This window comes from Sciurus vulgaris (genome assembly GCF_902686455.1).
Source record: "Sciurus vulgaris genome assembly, chromosome: 11".
NCBI classification, from domain to species: Eukaryota; Metazoa; Chordata; class Mammalia; order Rodentia; family Sciuridae; genus Sciurus; species Sciurus vulgaris.
Genome location: NC_136472.1, coordinates 21,090,097 through 21,109,248, shown reverse-complemented (window position 1 = coordinate 21,109,248; position 19,152 = coordinate 21,090,097). Strand labels below are relative to the sequence as shown.

The following is a 19,152-nucleotide window of genomic DNA, read 5'->3' as shown; positions in this document are numbered from 1 at the left end:
TAGCTGGGTCAAATGGTGGTTCATGACTATATTTCAATGCAGACTTTTAGCAGAGAAACTGAAGCAATTAAAAAATTTAACAGAAAGCCTTGATCTGAAAACTATACTAAGTAAAATTAAAAGTGTTATAGAAGGTATCCACAGTAAGAGAGTATGCATGAAGATAAGATGTTCGAAAATACATAGTTGGAGGAGGAAAAATAAAGAATGAGGAGTAGTGAGGGAGATTTTCAGTCCATTTGGGATAAAATTAAAAGACAAAATATTCAGATTTGGAGATTTAGCTCAGTGGCAGAGCACCTGCCCAGCATATGAAAGGCCCTGAGTTCAGTCCTCAGACCTAATTTAAAAAAAATAAAATTAAAAAAAGAGTGAGAAAATTATTCTAGTTATTTGGGTTCAGGAGGATCTGTGAATCCCAAATCCTTATTCAAAGAGATCATACAAATATTTACCATACCTAAAGAAGAATGCCTAATACCAGGTTGAAAAGGTTAAAGTTCACTAGACAAATAAATATTAACTAAGTCTGTTCCAAGAAATATTGTAATCCAACTCTCCCATGTGAAGATAAGAAGATTCTCAGACATCAAGAGAAAAGAAAACTGAGTAACTCCGAGGAGTGCTCCAATTCACCTAATAGCAGACTTCTCAGCAGACCCCTACAGGACAAGACAGAGAGGCTGGAGATTTTCAAAGTGTTGAAAAAGAAAAACTGCCAAAACGTGAACTTGCACCTAGCACTCCTATGCTTTAGAATTGAAGGAGAAATAAAGATATTTCAGAAAAGCAAAAACTGAGAGAATATATCCCTCCAGGCCTGTCCTACAATAGTAACTAAACTATGTTTTTACACTGAAAGACACACTAAAAAGATGAAGAGATGGGAAAACAGAAAACTCATTAGTAATAACAAAACACTCAAATGCAGAATGCTCTAGTGTTGTACACAGGATGCATAAACCACTATATCTTATATGAAGACCAAAAAATCAGTGAAAAGCAGTAATGATAACACTTTAGTTTAAGGTATAGGCAACAGAAGAAGATAGAAAATGTGATATTAAAAACTCAAAATGTGGAGAGGAATATAGCTCAAATGCAGAGACATTTTTATTAATTTATTTTCTGTATAATATTTAATTTCATTTAAGCATTATATTCATGTAATATTACTATTATTTCTAGGTAGCTCAAAATTTTGGGAAGGTAAGCATGATATCAAATATAAAAGTTCCAAACCAAATATAGAAAGAAAGGAATAGGAACACACTATTGAGCAAATCACTTAACCCTGAAGGAAGAATATGAGACACAGAGAGAGAGAGATTTAAAAAGAAAAAAAGAATCTATAGCCAAACTAGAAAATACATTAAAATATGGGTAGAGTAATACCTTACCTCCTGATACTTATTATAAATTATTATGGATTACCTTCTCCAAGTAAAAGACACAGTAATTGAGTGGACTGGAAAAAAAAAAAAAGACAATAATTACATTGCTCTTGAAAAACTCACTTTATGTGAATTGGATGATATTGAGAGAAAGAAATGAAGTATTCCATGTGATTGGTATCCTCAAAAAAGCAGGAGAAGCCATATTTGTATCAGTCAAATAGACTTTAATTACAGAACTATAAAAATAACTACAAATGTCATTAAATAATGATAAGTGGTCAATTCAGCAAGAACAAAAAATAATTCTGATTATGTCTGTACCCCAAATTGGAGAACCCAAATATGTATAGCAAGTATTAATACAACAAAAGGTTGAGAGAGCAATTCATGAAATAACAGGGAGCTTTACCATCCCATTTTTTAACAATGATGGTTATCCAGACACAAAGTGGACCTCACAGACATCTCCAGAAAATGCCATCCAAAACCTAACGTATAAATACTCTCCTCAAAAACATACAGAGTATTCCCTCAGATACTCACACAATTGGCCACAAAACAGGTGTCAACAAATTTATGAAAAATGGGATCATATTGACTATCTTTTCCATAAACAATATTGTAAAACTAGATAATTGAAAAATTATTTTGTAAAGAATGCACATAAATGGAAAATTTTAAAACACCCTACTCTGTAACAACCAATGAATCAAGTAGAAATCAAGAGGGAATTTTAAAATTTCATGAAAATGGAGATAATAGTGAAACAAATATGGAATATACACACACACACACACACACACACAAAAAAAAAAGAAATAGGAGAAAAGTGTATAGCTAGCTAAGCCTACATCCAAAAAGTGGAAGAGACTCCAAAAAAAGGACTCAGAAAAGCAGCCTATCACTGTATCTCCAGAATCTAGAAGCCCAAGAAAAAAACAATTCAACAGACAAATGCAATACATAAGTCAGAGCAGAAATAGATGAAACAGTTTAAAAACACAAAATATCGATACAAAACAGTACCTTGAAAAAGAGGAACAAAACAAAAATGCCCCTTAATTAGATTAACCAAAAGAGAGAAAGAGAAGTCTCAAATAAATAAGGGACAGATAAGTAGCATAAGATAGAGCTCAGGGGTTGAGTAATTGTCCTGCAAGTTCAAGACCCTGATTTCAATTCCAGATCAAAAAATAAAAATAAAATAAAATAGAGGGGACAATTGCAAATGACACTGCAGAAAGATAAAGGTTCTTCTGAGAGACATTATTTTGAAAAATGCTACATCTTAAAGCATGCTATTTTCTATAACCTGGAAGGAATGGACAAATGATGGATGCATACATCTCACCAAGATTGAATTGTGAAGACATTAGAAATCTGAATGAGTTGAAAACAATCATGAAGCCTCCCATCAGGGAAAGGTGGAGGATAAGCTATTTCCTTGCTGAACTATAAAGCGTTACAGAATATCTAATACTATTACTTTCTAAATTATTGCAGAAAAAAGAAGGGAGATTCTGCCAAACATGTTCTTTGAGGACTGCAACACCCTGAAAAAAATCACAAAACATGAAAACAAAAATCAAAGGTACTGGCCAATATCCATGATCAACATGATGTAAATTCCACAGTAGACTTCCAGCAAACCAAATCTAATAGCATATTCAAAAGATTATTCACTATAATTAAGTGGGATTCATCTCATGAATGCAAGGATTGTTCATCATATACCACTGAATAAATGTGCTACACCTCATAGTTATGAGGTGTGATTAAATCAGTAGAGAATGAAAAAAGTGTCTAATGAAATTTAATACCCCTTCATAAATAAAATAAAGAACAAATAAAGTTTAAAAAAATGTACCTCAACTTCATAAAGACCATTTATAATAGATACCAAAATAAGCAATCCAATTTAAAATAGTTTTGAAAAATAAATAAAATATCTCGGGCTGGGGATATAGCTCAATAGGTAAGGCCCTGGGTTCAATCTCCAACACTGCAAAATAAATAAATAAGTAAATAAGTAAATAAATAAATAAAATAAATAAATAAATAAATAAATAAATAATCTAGAAAAAATTCTAAGAGGTAAACTGAAAATATCCTCAGTGAAAACTAAAACCAGTAATGAAAAATTCAAAGGGTTGCAAAAAGGAAACATATTCTTTGTTTATACACTTAGAGTGAAAATTGTTAAAATGTTCATCCTACCACAAGCAACATACGTTTTCATCCAACCCCTGTTGAAATACCAATAACCTTCTTCATGGAAGTAAAAATACAATACTAAAAATTACATAGAACCAAAAAGCGAGCAAGAAAAACGAAACAAAACAGGAGAATTTACAATACCTTATTTTGAATAATACTAAAATGTAAATTAATAAACTCAGCATGTTTTAGAATAAAGTGTGATCAAGAAAAGCAATACAGAGGAACAGAAACCCTAGAAGACAATGCAGGCATCTACAGTCAACTCAATGTCAGCAAGCACTAAGAACACAAAGGAAGAGGGACAGTTTCTTAAATGACTGGTGCTTAAAAATTGGATAGGGGACCTATGTCTAGTATGAGAAAATTGTATTTATTTGGGTTTGTGTTCGTGTCGTGTATTCTGTACCATTGATCTACCTGTCTCTTTTGGTGAATACCATGCTATTTTTTGTTACTATTGCTTTGTAGTATAGTTGAAGATCTGATATTGCAGTACCCCCTGCTTCTCTCTTCCTGCTAAGGATTGTTTTAGCTATTCTGGGTTTCTTATTCTTCCAGATGAGTTTCATGATTGCTTCCTCTATTTCTGTAAGGAACATCATTGGGATTTTAATTGGAATTGCATTGAATCTGTATAGAACTTTTGGTAGTATGGCCATTTTGACAATATTAGTTCTGCCTATCCAAGAACACGGAAGATCTTTTCATCTTCTAAAGTTTCCTTTAATTTCTTTCTTTAGTGTTCTGTAGTTCTCATTGTAGAGGTCTTTCAACTCTTTTGTGAGATTGATTCCCAAGTATTTCATTTTTTTTTGAACCTATTGTGAATGGGGTATTTTTCCTAACTTCTCTTTCTGAAGATTCATGACTTATGTATAAAAATGCATTGGATTTTTGAGCATTAATCTTATATCCTGCTACTTTACTGAATTCACTTATGAGTTCTAAAAGTTTTCTGGAGAATTCCTGGTTCCTCTAAATATATAATCATATCATCAGCAAATAGGCATAGTTTGAGTTCTTCTTTTCCTATTTGTATCCCTTTAATTTGCTTTTCTCATACTAGACAAGGGTGCCAAAAATATGCAATGGATAAAAGATAGCCTCTTCAACAAATGGTGCTGGGAACACTGGAAATCCATAGGCAATAGAATAAAACTAAACCCCTATCTCCCACCCTGCACAAAAATCAACTCAAAATGGAACCAGGACCTTGAAATCAGACCAGAGACCCTGCATCTCATCGAAGAAAAAATAGGTTCAAATCTTCAACACGTTGGCTTAGGATCAGACTTCCTTATCAGGACTCCCATAGCACAAGAAATAAATCAATAACTAGGTTACATTCAAACTAAATAGCTTTCCCTCAGCAAAGGAAACTATCAGCAATGTGAAAATAGAACCTAGAGAGTGGGAGAAAATCTTTGCCACTCATACTTCAGATACAGCACTAATTTCCAGAATATATAAAGAACTCAAAAAACTCTACACCAAGAATACCAATAACCCAATCAACAAATGGGCTAAGGAAATGAACAGACACTTCACAGAAGAAGACCTACAAGCAATCAATAAACATATGAAAAAATGTTCCACATCTCTAGTAATAAGAGAAATGCAAATCAAAATTACCCTAAGATTCCATCTCACCCCAATTTGAATGGCAATTATCAAGAATATTAGCAACAATAGGTGTTGGTGAGGATGTGGGGAAAAAGGTACACTCATACATTGCTGGTGAGGTTGCAAATTAGTGCAGCCACTCTGGAAAGCAGTGTGGAGATTCCTCAGAAATCTTGGAATGGAACCACCATTTGACCCAGCTATCCCACTCCTTGGCCTATACCCAAAGGACTTAAAATCAGCATACTACAGAGATGTAGCCACATCAATTGTTCATAGCTGCTCAATTCACAATAGCCAGATTGTGGAACCAACCTAGATGCCCTTCAATGGACGAATGGATAAAGAAACTGTAGTATATATATGCAGTGGAATAGTACTCAGCCATAAAAATAATAAAATTATGGCATTTGCAGGCAAATGGATGAAATTGGAGAATATCATGCTAAGTGAGATAAGCCAATCTCAGAAAACTAAAGGATGAATGATCTCCTTGATAAGTGGATGATGACACATATTGGGATTTTGGAGGGGTGCAAGAATGGAGGAAGGAGGGACTGTATAGAGGGATAAGAGGGATGGCAGTGGTGGTGGGGGAAATAACAGAAGGAGTCAAAAACTATTACCCTAGTTAAATGTATGACTGCAAAAACCATATGCCTGTACTTCATGTACAAACAGAGAAACAAGATGTATCCTATTTGTTTACAATAAAAATGAATAAAAAAATTGGATAGGGGGACAGGAATGGGAAAGAGATATGAATGAATCAGACATGACTTTCCTATGTACATATATAAATACATCACAGTGAAATCCCACATCACATCCAACCACAAGAATGGGATACTAATTAGAATAACATGTACTCCATGTTTGTATACATATGTCAAAATATACTCTACTGTTATGTATAACTGAAAAAAAAAAACAAGAAAAATTGGATACTGGAATGAAGAAAAAGGAACTATACTCTTATCTCTCATTAGCAACAAAAATCCATTCAAAATGGATTAAAGACCTAAATGGAAGACCTGCAAATATGAAACCATCAGAAAGAAACATAGGAGAAATCCTTCTCTATATTTAAATTGACAAGGATTTTTGGAGAAGACCACAAAAAACAAAAACCAAAAAAACACAAAACAAAAGCAAAAGCATAAATAGACAAACAAGATTATGCCAAACTAAAATATTTCTGTTCCATGAAGGAAATAATCATCAGAGTGAAGATACAATATATAGAATGAGAGAAAATATTTGTATCTAATAAGGGTCTAACGTCCAGAATATATAAGGATGTCTCAAAAGTCTAAAACTGTACAACAAATAGCCCAATTAAAAATGGGCAATCAATAGACATTCTCAAAAGAAGATATACAAATGAAGAAGAGGTATGTAAAAAATGCTTAAATATGATAATAATCAGGGAAATTCAAAATAAAGCCAAATTGTGATATCACCTCACCACAGTAAAAAGGATTATTATCAAAAATAAAACTAGTACAGGAAGGCATGTGGAAAAAAAGGAAACTTGCATAGCAGTGGTGGGAATTTAAATTAATGCAATCATTATGAAAAATTTTACAGAAGTTCCTCTGGAGTTCCTGTTGCCTGCACAGCGAGTGAGCAGTTAACTGCGCATAGGTTGTAAGCCAGCTGAGAAAATAAAGGTCAGAAAGAATAATAAAGAATAAAGACAAAAGACAAGAAGATATTTTAAAAAGCAGGGCCAGGTGTGTTGGTCAGCCAGATGGGTCTTACTTCTACTAAAGAAGAAAAGCCCCAGTCCTTTATTGTATAGGAAATCATATCAAAAAGTTTCATTTTAAAAAGAAACTTTTTCAAGGTAAACAAAAAGGGAAGTCGAGCAGGAAGAGGCTGATTGGACCTTATCTACTTGCATGATATCTTCTCCAATTCCAGGCTGCTGGTGCATTGCCTCAAGGTCAGAGAGGGCACCCATATTTCTTCAACCCCAGAGCAGCAGGCATCTGAATTCAAAGCTTTAGAACCCATGAATGTCACACCAGGCATGGAATCTGCCCCATTTAAAGCAGCCACCTGCGAATGGGTGTGTCTTTTAGCACGTTGGCACCCCGTGATTCCCAGAAGCAGCAACCTTCTGTCCAAGGCTGTAGAGTTCAAAGCAATGATTTCTTTGCTGCTCCAGACACCCTTCCCTTGATCCAGCAACCCCACTACTAGTTCCATATCCCAAGAAGAGAAGTCAGAGTGTGGAAGCACTGTTCAAAAAAGCCATCGAATGGAAGCAAACCAAGTGTCCATCAACTGAGGGATGAATAGAGAAAATGTGGTATGTACACACAATAGAGCACTATTTAGCTATAAACAAGAATGACATCCTGTCACTCTTGACAACATTGCATTATGTTTTTTAAAAATTCTGTTATTTTCAAATTTCATTATTAAAGCAATTTATTTTTTTAATAAGTCAGGTACATGATATCAAATATCTCATTTCCTCATCATAGTTGGTATATAAAGTAGTTGTGCTCACAAACTTTGAGAGTAGAATGATGGTTTTTCAGGGACCAAGAACAACAGAAGGAGGGAGAAAGGAAAAGAAATGTTGACTGATGAGCACTGAATTATATTTGGATAGGAATAAAACTTACTGTTTTGTTACCGCACAGAAAGATGATTATAGATAGCACTAATTAAAGCATATTTCAAAACTAAAAGAGTTTGAATAGCATAATAAAGAAAGGACAGGTATTTGAGGAAAACACATTCAACATGGTGAAACACTACACAGTGCATTTATGCATAGAAACAGTGCATGGTGCCCACCTTATCATCATTGATATGGATTATTTGGGGATTTACATATCAGATAATTTGACGTTATAATGAAAACAGAATAAAAACATAAGGAATGGGTGTAGGAAAGACATTTTAGGCAATGAAGCACAATTGAGAGCCTCCATACATTACAGGTATGGCCAACCGGTTGTCAACAAGGCTGGAAAATAAAACATGAGGAAAGGAGGGTCTCTTCAACAACAGTGAAAGAATGAAATGGAGACAGTTCTTTAAGGACATGCAGAAATATCAGCTTAAAATGGGTCAAAGGTGCTGGGCTTGGTGCTGCACTCCTGCAAACCCAGCTCCACAGGGGGCTGAGGCAGGAGAAATCAAAGTTCAAAATTAGCTTCTTCAATTTAGGGAGACCCTTTGTCAAAATTAAAAATTAAAAAAAAAAAAGGCTACTAATGTTGTTCAGTGGTAAAGCACCCCAGAGTTCAATCCCCAGTACTGACAAAATAAAGAAATAAACATACAAACAAATAAATAGAGCTGATTGTAGCTCAGTGGTAGAGTGCCTTGAGATTGAATCTCCAGGACTACAGGGAAAAAGTGAAAAAAGAAAAGAAAAGAAAAAATGCATTAAAGTTTTATACTAAACACCTGAGAGTAAAATTCCCAGAACAAATCATCAGGGAAAATCTTCAGGACTGTGGGGTTGTCCATGATTTCTTGAAAAGACAAAATAAACAAACAGCAACACAAAAGTTAGACAAGTGGGTCTAGGTCTGCATCCAACCAAAAATTTTTGCAAAGCAAAGGAAATAGTGACCATAGTGCAAAAAGCAAACTATAAAAGTAGGATAAAATATTTGCAAACCATATTTCTAATATGAAACACAATATTGAAAATATATAAGAAACTTCTAAAAAAGAAAAAAAAAATCTGACTTACAAGTAGGCAAACATCTTGAAAATACTTTTCTTCAGTGAAGACAGTGGCCTCCAGGTGTATTGAAAGATATTCCATACTCCATGTCACTAATTATCAGGGAAATGCAAATCTGAAACATTTGAACAATAATTAACAGGGAACAAAAAAGTAAATGTTTCCAGAATGGGCAGCAGGTCAGACCCATTCTGGAAACATTTACTTTTTTGTTATGAAGTACATTATCATGTTGCTGTATTAAGGCAGATGACTACTGGGGCATATCCCCCTTGGGACACCCCCTGTGGGCTTCTTCAAGTTCTGTAAGTGGATATAAGCAATCTAAATTAGCCGTAATCACAGTGTACCTGAGTCTGTGTTGCTGTGTCTTGGGTAAGAGAAAATTTCAGATCACTTGACAGATATTTTGGACTTTCAAGTACAACTATGTCATTTTGTATTTAACATTTTAGTTGCTAAACTTCAAGTACTAAACACATTAGTTCTTACAAATATAAATCACATATATTCAACAAAATCTGTTTTATTACTTTAAACCAACTTCTTGGTAAGGAAAAAAAAAGGAAAATACTGAATTTGTGTGTTTCCATAAGTAAATAAGTGTGTTCCTTATCAGGTATACATTTTAATTTTTCTGATTTATATGTTTCAAAGTAAGGACAGTTACGACTTTGATCACTGGATTATAAAATATGTTTGATATATTGGACCATTGAAGCCCTTGTATTTTGATAGAATAGTTAAGAAGCAGAACCTAGATATGAGATCTATGACTTTCTCTTAACATGCCTCCATTTTTAATGATCTAAAATAGCCAAACCAATCTTGACCCAGATTCTGCTTTAATTCCCTGAGAAGCAGGGGTGCAGCTGTATAAGGGAGCCACAGTGTAATGGGATCCAGTTGAACATACTGGAAAGAGCATGCACTCCTGAAGGAGAGCTGGGATTGCCTTTTAACTCTGGAAAACATTACCTAGAAAATTTGCTATTAGTAAAACAATGTAATGTTCATGAAAGTTCATGCAGCAAATGGCTTTTATGATTTATCCCCTTTATTGCAAATATAGTGCTTCTTCATGGAGCTCAAGATATGTGGGCTTTACCTTCAATTTAAATTGGATTTATGAACACTAATTTTATAACTTGATCATAGTTATCTTCTCTTTAGCTCTCTTAAGTCTTTGAATATGTGTCATTATTGACTTATGTGTGCAGAATAACTTTCTTTTAACATCTAATAGGAATGCCTGTCCCAAGAAGAATTTATCTGAAACATCTTATATATTCAAAGCAAAAGTAAGCCCATATAATGTAGAAAAGGGAACTGTAATAATTTTCACATGTCTTGCTTTTGCCAAATCACTCAATTCACAGAATTTACTACTCTCTAAAGAGTAATTGAGAAATATAAAATGTATTCATTTGAAAAATTCATATATCAAAATGTGTTTCATTGAATTTAATCCTAATAAATTACCCTGTGAATGAACTAATTTAGCACATTCTATAATTAAAGCCATTCAGAAGATTTAAATATAACATAATGTCACTGAGTATTAACTGTAATGTTGAAATTAAATATTAAATTTAACATTGTACAGGTAAGTAGATTATAGCAAATCATTCTTCATAGTTGATGACCAATATAAAATTCTGATTCTATTCTAATACTATGTCCCTGACATAAAAGCTAATTTTAAAAATATTTTTAGTTGTAGATGGATACAATGAATAAATTTATTTATTTCTGTTTCTATGTGGTGTTGAGAATCCAACCCAGTGCCTCACACCTGCTAGGCAAGCACTCTACCACTGAGCCAAACCCCAGCCAAAAGCCAAAAGCTCATGTTTTTAGACATCAGGAGGAATTTTTTCTCCCACTTACCTTGTGTTTCAATTTGAATAATTTTGAAATAAGCTAATAGAATCTAATGGTATATTAATCAGTTTACCTGATGACTTAAGAAATGACATGGGTATAGTCACTGTGTAAACAGCCTTGTGTTCTACGTGACTCTCCAGGGAATGCTGGGAGCTGGCCATTCACCATCATGGCTGTCTTCTGATCTACTGCTTGGAAATTATGCAGACAAATAAGCACACATACACACACACACGTGCATGTCCATGCTCCTTAGGTTCACTGTGCTTGCTGTTCATTCTTTCCCAGTTATGTCGGTGTGATTTTATGATCATCTTTAAGTGTGCTCCATGGGATTTCAGCATGAAGAATGTCACTGAAGTAACTGTGTTTGTGCTGAAGGGCTTCACTGATAATCCTGAACTGCAGATCTTCTTCTTCTTCCTGTTTCTAGCACTTTACCTGTTTACTCTCATGGGAAATTTAGGACTGATTGTCTTAGTCATTGAGGATTCCCGGCTGCACAACCCGATGTACTATTTTCTGGGTGTATTGTCTTCAATAGATGCCTGCTATTCCTCTGCTATCACTCCAAATATGTTGGTGGACTTTCTGTCAAGGGAGAAAGCCATTTCATTTGGTGCATGTGCAGCCCAGATGTTCCTTGCTGTCACCTGTGGAACCACAGAGTGCTTTCTCTTGGCAGCCATGGCTTATGATTGCTATGTGGCCATCTACAACCCACTTCTCTATTCAGTGAGCATGCCACCCAGGGTCTGTGTGCCACTCATAGTGGCTTCCTGTGTTGGTGGTATTCTGCATGCTATAACACACACAACTGCCACTTTCAGCCTGTCTTTCTGTGGATCCAATGTAATCAAACACGTCTTCTGTGACATCCCTCCTCTCCTTGCCATTTCTTGTTCTGATACCCACCCCAACCAGCTTCTGCTCTTCTACTTTGCTGGCTCCATTGAGATATGCACTATCCTAATTGTCCTGATCTCCTATGGTTTCATTCTGTTGGCAATTCTGAGGATCCGCTCTGTTGAAGGGAAGAGGAAAGTCTTTTCCACCTGTGGCTCTCATCTAACTGCAGTTTCTCATGGTACTGCTGTATTCATGTATGTGAGACCAACATCCAACTATGCTTTGGAGCACAACATGGTAGTGTCGATATTTTACACCATTGTTATTCCCATGCTGAATCCTCTCATCTACAGTTTGAGGAACAAGGATGTAAAAGAAGCAATGCAGAGCGTTTGGGCAAAATTAGTTTATCATTAAAGTATATCTTTCACTTTAAAATTATATTGAAATATTTTGTGTGATAGGTATGTCAGTGTCAAGGGGATGTAATGAAAGTGTGTATTTTAATGTGTTAGTGTATTTCTTGTTTGAGGACATTTGAAAATAAAGTTCATTGATGATCTCTACTATGTTGTTTTACATGCAGAAAAAATTTTAACATCCTTTTGCTTTTAACAATGTTCATACTGATATATGAATATGCATACATACCTATGAGCATCTACGCTGGTACTAAGTGAAATGCTAAAAGATCTACACATGCTGGTGAATACTTACATAATATTTGTTTTAAAATTCTGGGTATGTTACTTTAACTTCTATCTAGATCATATTTTAGGTTCTTATAGTTGGAATTACAAATTATTGTTTAGTAATATCTGTCTGCCTTGACCCAACACCATTTAATACAAGGAAAATAATTTTGTGTTCATAATCCTAGGGTGTTTTGCATAGTCATTTGTAACTGATTCTAGTTCAAAGTAATCTGCTACATCTTTATGTCTATGCAGCACACTACTCAGCTTGTGGTTCAGACACCACAAGCAATTGGATCAAATTCCAGAGTGTCATCACTGGGCCCAGTTTTGAGTGTGATTTTTTTTTCTCTCTATTGTTATCTTCGACAACACTGTTTTAAGACTATTCTCTTAAAACACCTCACCAACTGCAGTTAATTATACATCTGCATTTTTCAAATTTACACTTTCATAAGAATAACTGAAGGAAAACAATTCAGAGTCCTCTGGCTAACAGATTTTGCTTTACCTAGGACTAAGCCCACATCCACCATTAGGAGACTCCCCACAGGTCTGGCCTCTGCTCAGTTTTGACGTGTTTTCTTTTGACGACTAATACTCTGTGAGACTGTTGCAAATTCAACTCTTCCTTATTGTCATGTTCCTGGAAGAAAAGAACAGAAAAGAACTCTGGTAAATTCATATTTAACCCTGCTTCCAATACACCTCATTTTACTTGAAAATATAGGCCTCAAATTTCAGTTTATATGATAGTGTTTCCTTCCAATATCACTACTTCTAATTATTTTGTGAATTAATTTCTCTCTCAAGACCACATTTATTCATTAATTTTAGCAGAACAAAATCTTTATTATAATAGATTATATATTATAATCTAATATAATAGATTATATATTATAATCTTTATAATAAGAATGATATTTTCTAACTATGCAAGTAATAAATTTAAATGATAACACAATGGTAAAACTACAGAGCATCTCATGTACAATGTATTCCTACTTAATGCATTTGAATTTGTTTTCATCTCTTAGAGGGTTCTCCTTTGTTATACCACATAACTTATTCCTTCAAATGTCAAATCCAAATTATGGATATTGATATCTATTATCTCCACATATCTAAATCATACAATTTTTATTGAACCTGCATATACATGTTTTAAAATTAAGTATGGGAGAGTTCCTTAAACACAATTCAAAATTCAAAAGATAAATATTATGCTTTAAAGATTTCATCTGGAATATAGTAATCAATTACAAATATACTAAAAGAACAAACCACTATTTAAGAAAATAAATACATCTGTTGATTAAATACATAACTGACCAAGGAAATAACAAACAAGCATCCATATAGACAACTCACAGAAGAAGAAATTTTTTGTGTACAGTGTATGCATTTTAATAATGATTTGGAATTGTTAATGTAAAATCAAATTAGATACTCTTATATGTGCTTAAAATTTACAGTAATTAGAAAGGTGAAAACTTCAAAGTAATTACAAAAAGTTGAACTAAAGGAACATTTCCTCTCTGCTTATGGAATATAAGAGTAAGTTGTTTTGAAAACAGTCTATTAATTTCTAGTATTTATATATTCTGGAATGGCAGAGAATATGATCCTGCGAGAAGGATTAAGATAGATGAATCCAAAATCAAATGACCAAGTTTAAAAAAAATAAATTTATAGAATAAGAATTTCAGTAGCCTATTATACAACTTCACTTAAAATATCTATAATGTTAAAGTATGTTTTATAAATACACTAATTTATGGCTCAACGATGGTAAATGCACGAGAATGACAAATGGTAGACAGTGCTCACCTCAGACCACAGAAAGAAATTGATAGGTTAAAAATTATGATTAATAGGAAGAGGAAATATGTCCAACAGTTTCAATTTTGAAAACAATGTGATTTTTATGGTAAAAACGAAGACTGATTAAGGTAAGCCAGGTATGGTGGCCCATGCATATTATCCCAGGAATGTAGGAGGCTGAGGCAAGATTGAGTTTAATGTCAGCCTAGGCAACTTAGGGAGATCCTGCCTCCAAAGAAATGAAATAAAATAAGATAAAAATCAGTCATGGATATAGCTCAGTTGGATTCAATCATATATACTGGTGAAAGAAGAAAAAGGAAGGAAGGAAGGAAGAGGGAGTGGGGAAGGGGAAGGGATGATGAAAAAGGGAGGGAGAAGGAGGAAGAAAGGAAGAAAAAAGACAAAGATGAATATATAAGGTAGGTTTTGTTCTGCTGTAATATCATTAAGAAATCATGTTTCGACTTAAGAAAAATGTATACTAATATTGTTAATATTTGTCAGTAATTTAAGGTTCCTATGATCCTGGTAGTTAATTATGTACATTTTTAAGTTATGAAATTTGCAAATACAAACACTTTTTGGTACTCCAAATTGAAATCTTCAGTAAAGCAAAATCTATGGCAAACTGAAAAGACATTCATTGTATTGATAAAATATACACAATTTATTATTGAGAATGCATACAGGGCTGGGGTTGTGGCTCAGTGGTAGAGCACTTGCCTAGCATGTGTGAGGCACTGGGTTTGATTCTCAGCACCGCATATAAATAGATGAATAAAATAAAGGTGTAAAAAATAAGCATTTAAAACATATTAAAAGAAAAAAAGAATGCATACAAATATATGGGCAAAATACAAAATTAGGCATGTTACTAAATAAGATACAAATAACAAAAGTGTAAAATTATATGCAATTAATAAAGATCTAATCATGATAAATTTCACAGGCCACGAAATTAGTTATTTTAAAGAACCAGTTTACTGGCAATTCTTACATTTACAGTGCTGTGCAACCACCACCTCTATCTAGTGCACCAAGGATTCCATCACTACAACATTCCCACTAAGCAATTGCCTCATCCTCACTTCTTTCCACCCCACTAATATTTTTTCCATCTCACTGAATCATACATTTCATGTGAAGGATTCACAGTAAAGATGATCATCGTTGCCCACATACTTTGAATTGTACATGATCATCAAGATTCTTATCTTTAGTAGTATGTATTGACACTTAATGACTTTTATAAAAAAAGTTTGGTGTGCTTAACATGAGTGACACCCTCTCAATATTTTCAACTCTGTCATACAATACTGTTAATTACAGCAATGATGTTTTTCATCAGATCTCTAGAACCCTTCTATTATACGTAATTGACTTTGAAGTCTACCTATTAGCAACCGTTCATTTTTCCCAGGCTTTCATTCTTTGCAACCAATTATAGATTGTCTGATTTAGTAAGGTTGACTATTTTAGACATCTCATGTAAGCCGGATCATGCAGTGTTTCAGTGAGTGACTTATTTAATTTATATAATGTTCTCCAGGCTCACCCCTGTTGTCATAGATTACAAAGTGTAATTCTTAAGGTTGAAATAATATTACCTCTTTTCTATATACTATACTCAATTTATTCATTTAACAATGAAAGGATATTTAAGTTGCTTGCATATATTGGTTATTTAGAAAAATGGTGCAATGAAAATGAGAAACTAAAGTTTCTTTGAGATCTTATTACCAACACTTTTGATAAAACCTATGAGACTGAAGTGTAAAATAAATATGTAAGTAAATAATTAAAAGAATACAGAAGTAAGGTCATAGTTGATTATAAATTGTTTCTGATGATTAGTAAATAACCTCCAGGCATTTCATTAAGCTCTCAAATGCCCTAAATATAACGAGCAAATTACTTTGGCATATCCTCAGGGAGAGTATAAGAAATTAAAAATAAAATAAAATAAAAAAGCACAAATTGCTCTCAAAACCCCATGTTCAGAAACACATTTGAACATCAAGAGAGAGGTTTCATTACAGGTAATAAAGACAGAGGTATAGGTGGCACCATGTGTCACCAGAACCTACAGGAATTGTCATATTTTGCTATGGATTTGCCATGTAATATAAGTGACCATTTTTGATTCTGTGCTTTCTACAACTGCTTAACAGCTGCAGAGATAGGACCTGTCTTTTTCCTTCATATTAATTTGTGAATATTTTATCTATACCCTCATAAGCATTTTTGAAATACACATAATGTGCATTTTCTCAAAAAAATTGACTTCATATAAATATAATTTTATATTTAGTGGAGATCAAAACTCAGAGGAGATACAGATTAAATAAAGGGGCATAACCTCTTTCTTTGCAAAAGTTGAGACTCAGTGGTGTCTTTGCAAATAGTAAGCCTAGACTCCTTTGGTGACACCACAGAAAATAGTTTAACATTTAGTGATTGTGCAGATAAATGTATAAATGTGATCCATTCCGGATGTCCTGATGAGGAAATGAAGTGTCCTCCTCACACTGAGGTGTGCACAGCATTATTTAAGTATCAGTATGCTTTATGTATCTGCTGTTAAAGTGATGATAAAATGTTATTTGTTTTGCAGTGGGATCTGACTAAATTTTTCTCAAAACTATAGTGTCAAAAATGAAAATTCAAATACACAGCAAAGATAATAAACTAGGATAAAGCAATTTGTTACTTTAAAAAAGTTCCTACACTATTGAAAAGAAACATTTTATCTTTCTACAGTTATAAAAATTTATAATTCCCATAACCTATGTAATTCATTTTTAAATTTTCTATTGAAATATTTAATCCTTCTTTATTCTTCCCCAAAAGCCTGCAAGGACACCTGGGTTTGTTTATGCAAATGACGAGTTTTAGATAAATTATTTGCCAAAACCTACTTTGTTATATACACTAAGTTCAAGTGTAACTGAGACTGTATGTACATACATATATTCTGTTTTTATTTCTTGGCATAAAGATAATTTGCAATGTGATTCATTATGATTTTCTTATTCTGACATCTATGTAATATCTATCAAGGTTTTATCACATTCTGTTCTAATACCTGTAGGTACAAGGATTGAAAAACCAATATTTGAATTAGAGTTGTATGCATATTTATCATTAAAAATTCTTATTATAGAATTGGTATTTTTTTGTACCATATTACCGAACATAACTAATAAATGTTAATATTTGATTAAAATTACATAAGTGGTAAATACAAAACTTAAAGAAGTGCTATAATTTCTGATATACCTATCATGCAAAGTTACTCTGTGTTTATTCTGTTATAATATTCACATCTGCTATCTATCATCTCCAAATTATTCTCTCTCTCTCTCTCTCTTTCTCTCTTTCTCTCTCTCAAATCTTTACATTTGGAGCTATTGATATTGGGGGTGGATATTGAATATAGTGGGATGTTTGGCGGCTTAAGTGGCCTCTGATTAGATGCCAAAAGCCTGTCACCTCCCAGCTGGCGCAAATTATCTCCAGCAGTGAATAGTACTGTGAGTAAACAACCCTAAATAGCACCACTGATCCACCTCTGTCTCTAACACTATTTATATTTATCTTTCTCTTTTAAGGAAGGTGAGTTTATTTTCAAAGATTTTAAATGGAAAAATTTCCAGCTATCTTATTTACATCAACCTTGCTTAATAGAAGTGCCAGGTGATAATATTTGAAATCTATTGATTCTGATGATGTCTCTGTCCAGAACAGGTTTTGTGATAAACTTGGATGAAGAAACCCAACCTCACAGTGGTATGTGAGTTCATTCTGAAGGGCATCACATCATGCCCTGAGCAGCAGGCTGCACTGTTTGGGCTCTTCCTCATCATCTACATGAGCACACTGGTGGGAAACTTGGGCATGATCGTCCTCACCAAGGTGGACCACAGCCTGCAAACACCCATGTACTTTTTCTTGAGGCACCTGGCTATTACAGATCTTGGTTATTCTACAGCTGTGGGCCCCAAAATGTTAGCAAATTTTGTGGTGGATCAAAATACAATCTCCTATTATTTTTGTGCTGCACAGCTAGCTTGCTTTCTTGTGTTCATTGCTTGTGAGCTATTTATTCTCTCTGCAATGGCCTATGACCGCTATGTGGCCATCTGTAACCCTCTCCTCTACACTGTCATCATGTCACAGAAGGTATGTTGGGTTCTCGTGGCAATGCCCTATCTCTACTGCACAATTGTGTCACTTCTAATCACAATAAAGATTTTTCTTTGCCCTTCTGTGTCTACAATGTCATCAATCATTTCTACTGTGACAGTCTCCCCTTGTCTTTGCTCTGCTCAAACACACATGAGATTGAAGTGATGAATCTGTTTTTAGCAGCTTTTAATTTGATTTCCTCTCTTCTGGTCATTGTTGTGTCCTACCTGCTCAACCTCAAAGCCATTCTCAGGATGAAGTCAGGTGAGGGCAGGCACAAGGCTTTCTCCACCTATGGATCCCACCTGACAGTGGTCACTGTGTTCTATGGGACTTTGATATTTATGTATGTGCAGCACAAGTCCAGTCACTCCTTGGACACTGATAAAGTGGCTTCCATATTTTACACTATGGTCATCCCCATGTTGAATCCCTTGATCTACAGCCTGAGAAACAAAGATGTGAAGTATGCCCTTCAGAGGACATGGAAAAAAATACGTAATTTTTTTACTAAAGTTCATAAACCATATAACCCATACAAATAAGATTTGAATGTTAACATGTTGTTTCCTCTAGAATCTGTAGCAAGTACAAATTTGAAAGGTTGTTTTCTTTAGGGACAAAAACTGAATCTTTTTTTTTTTACCAGTTGGAAGTTTTTTTAAATTTTCTTTTTCTTGTAGTACCCATATTTTTATTCTAGTTTTATCATAGAATTACATGCTGCTACATTTTATGCCTTATATTT

General features: G+C 33.9%; 1 protein-coding gene across 1 annotated transcript; it reads left to right on the top strand.

Annotated features, from left to right (window-relative positions):
* Positions 1 to 11,151: 11,151 nt before the first annotated feature.
* Positions 11,152 to 18,949, top strand: LOC306639757 (uncharacterized protein; the record flags this gene model as incomplete). Its single annotated transcript, XM_079103511.1, is given in 3 exon segments — positions 11,152 to 12,084; positions 17,979 to 18,471; positions 18,474 to 18,949. Coding segments are annotated over 3 exon segments (1,902 nt in total).
* Between the last annotated feature and the right edge of the window lie 203 nt (positions 18,950 to 19,152).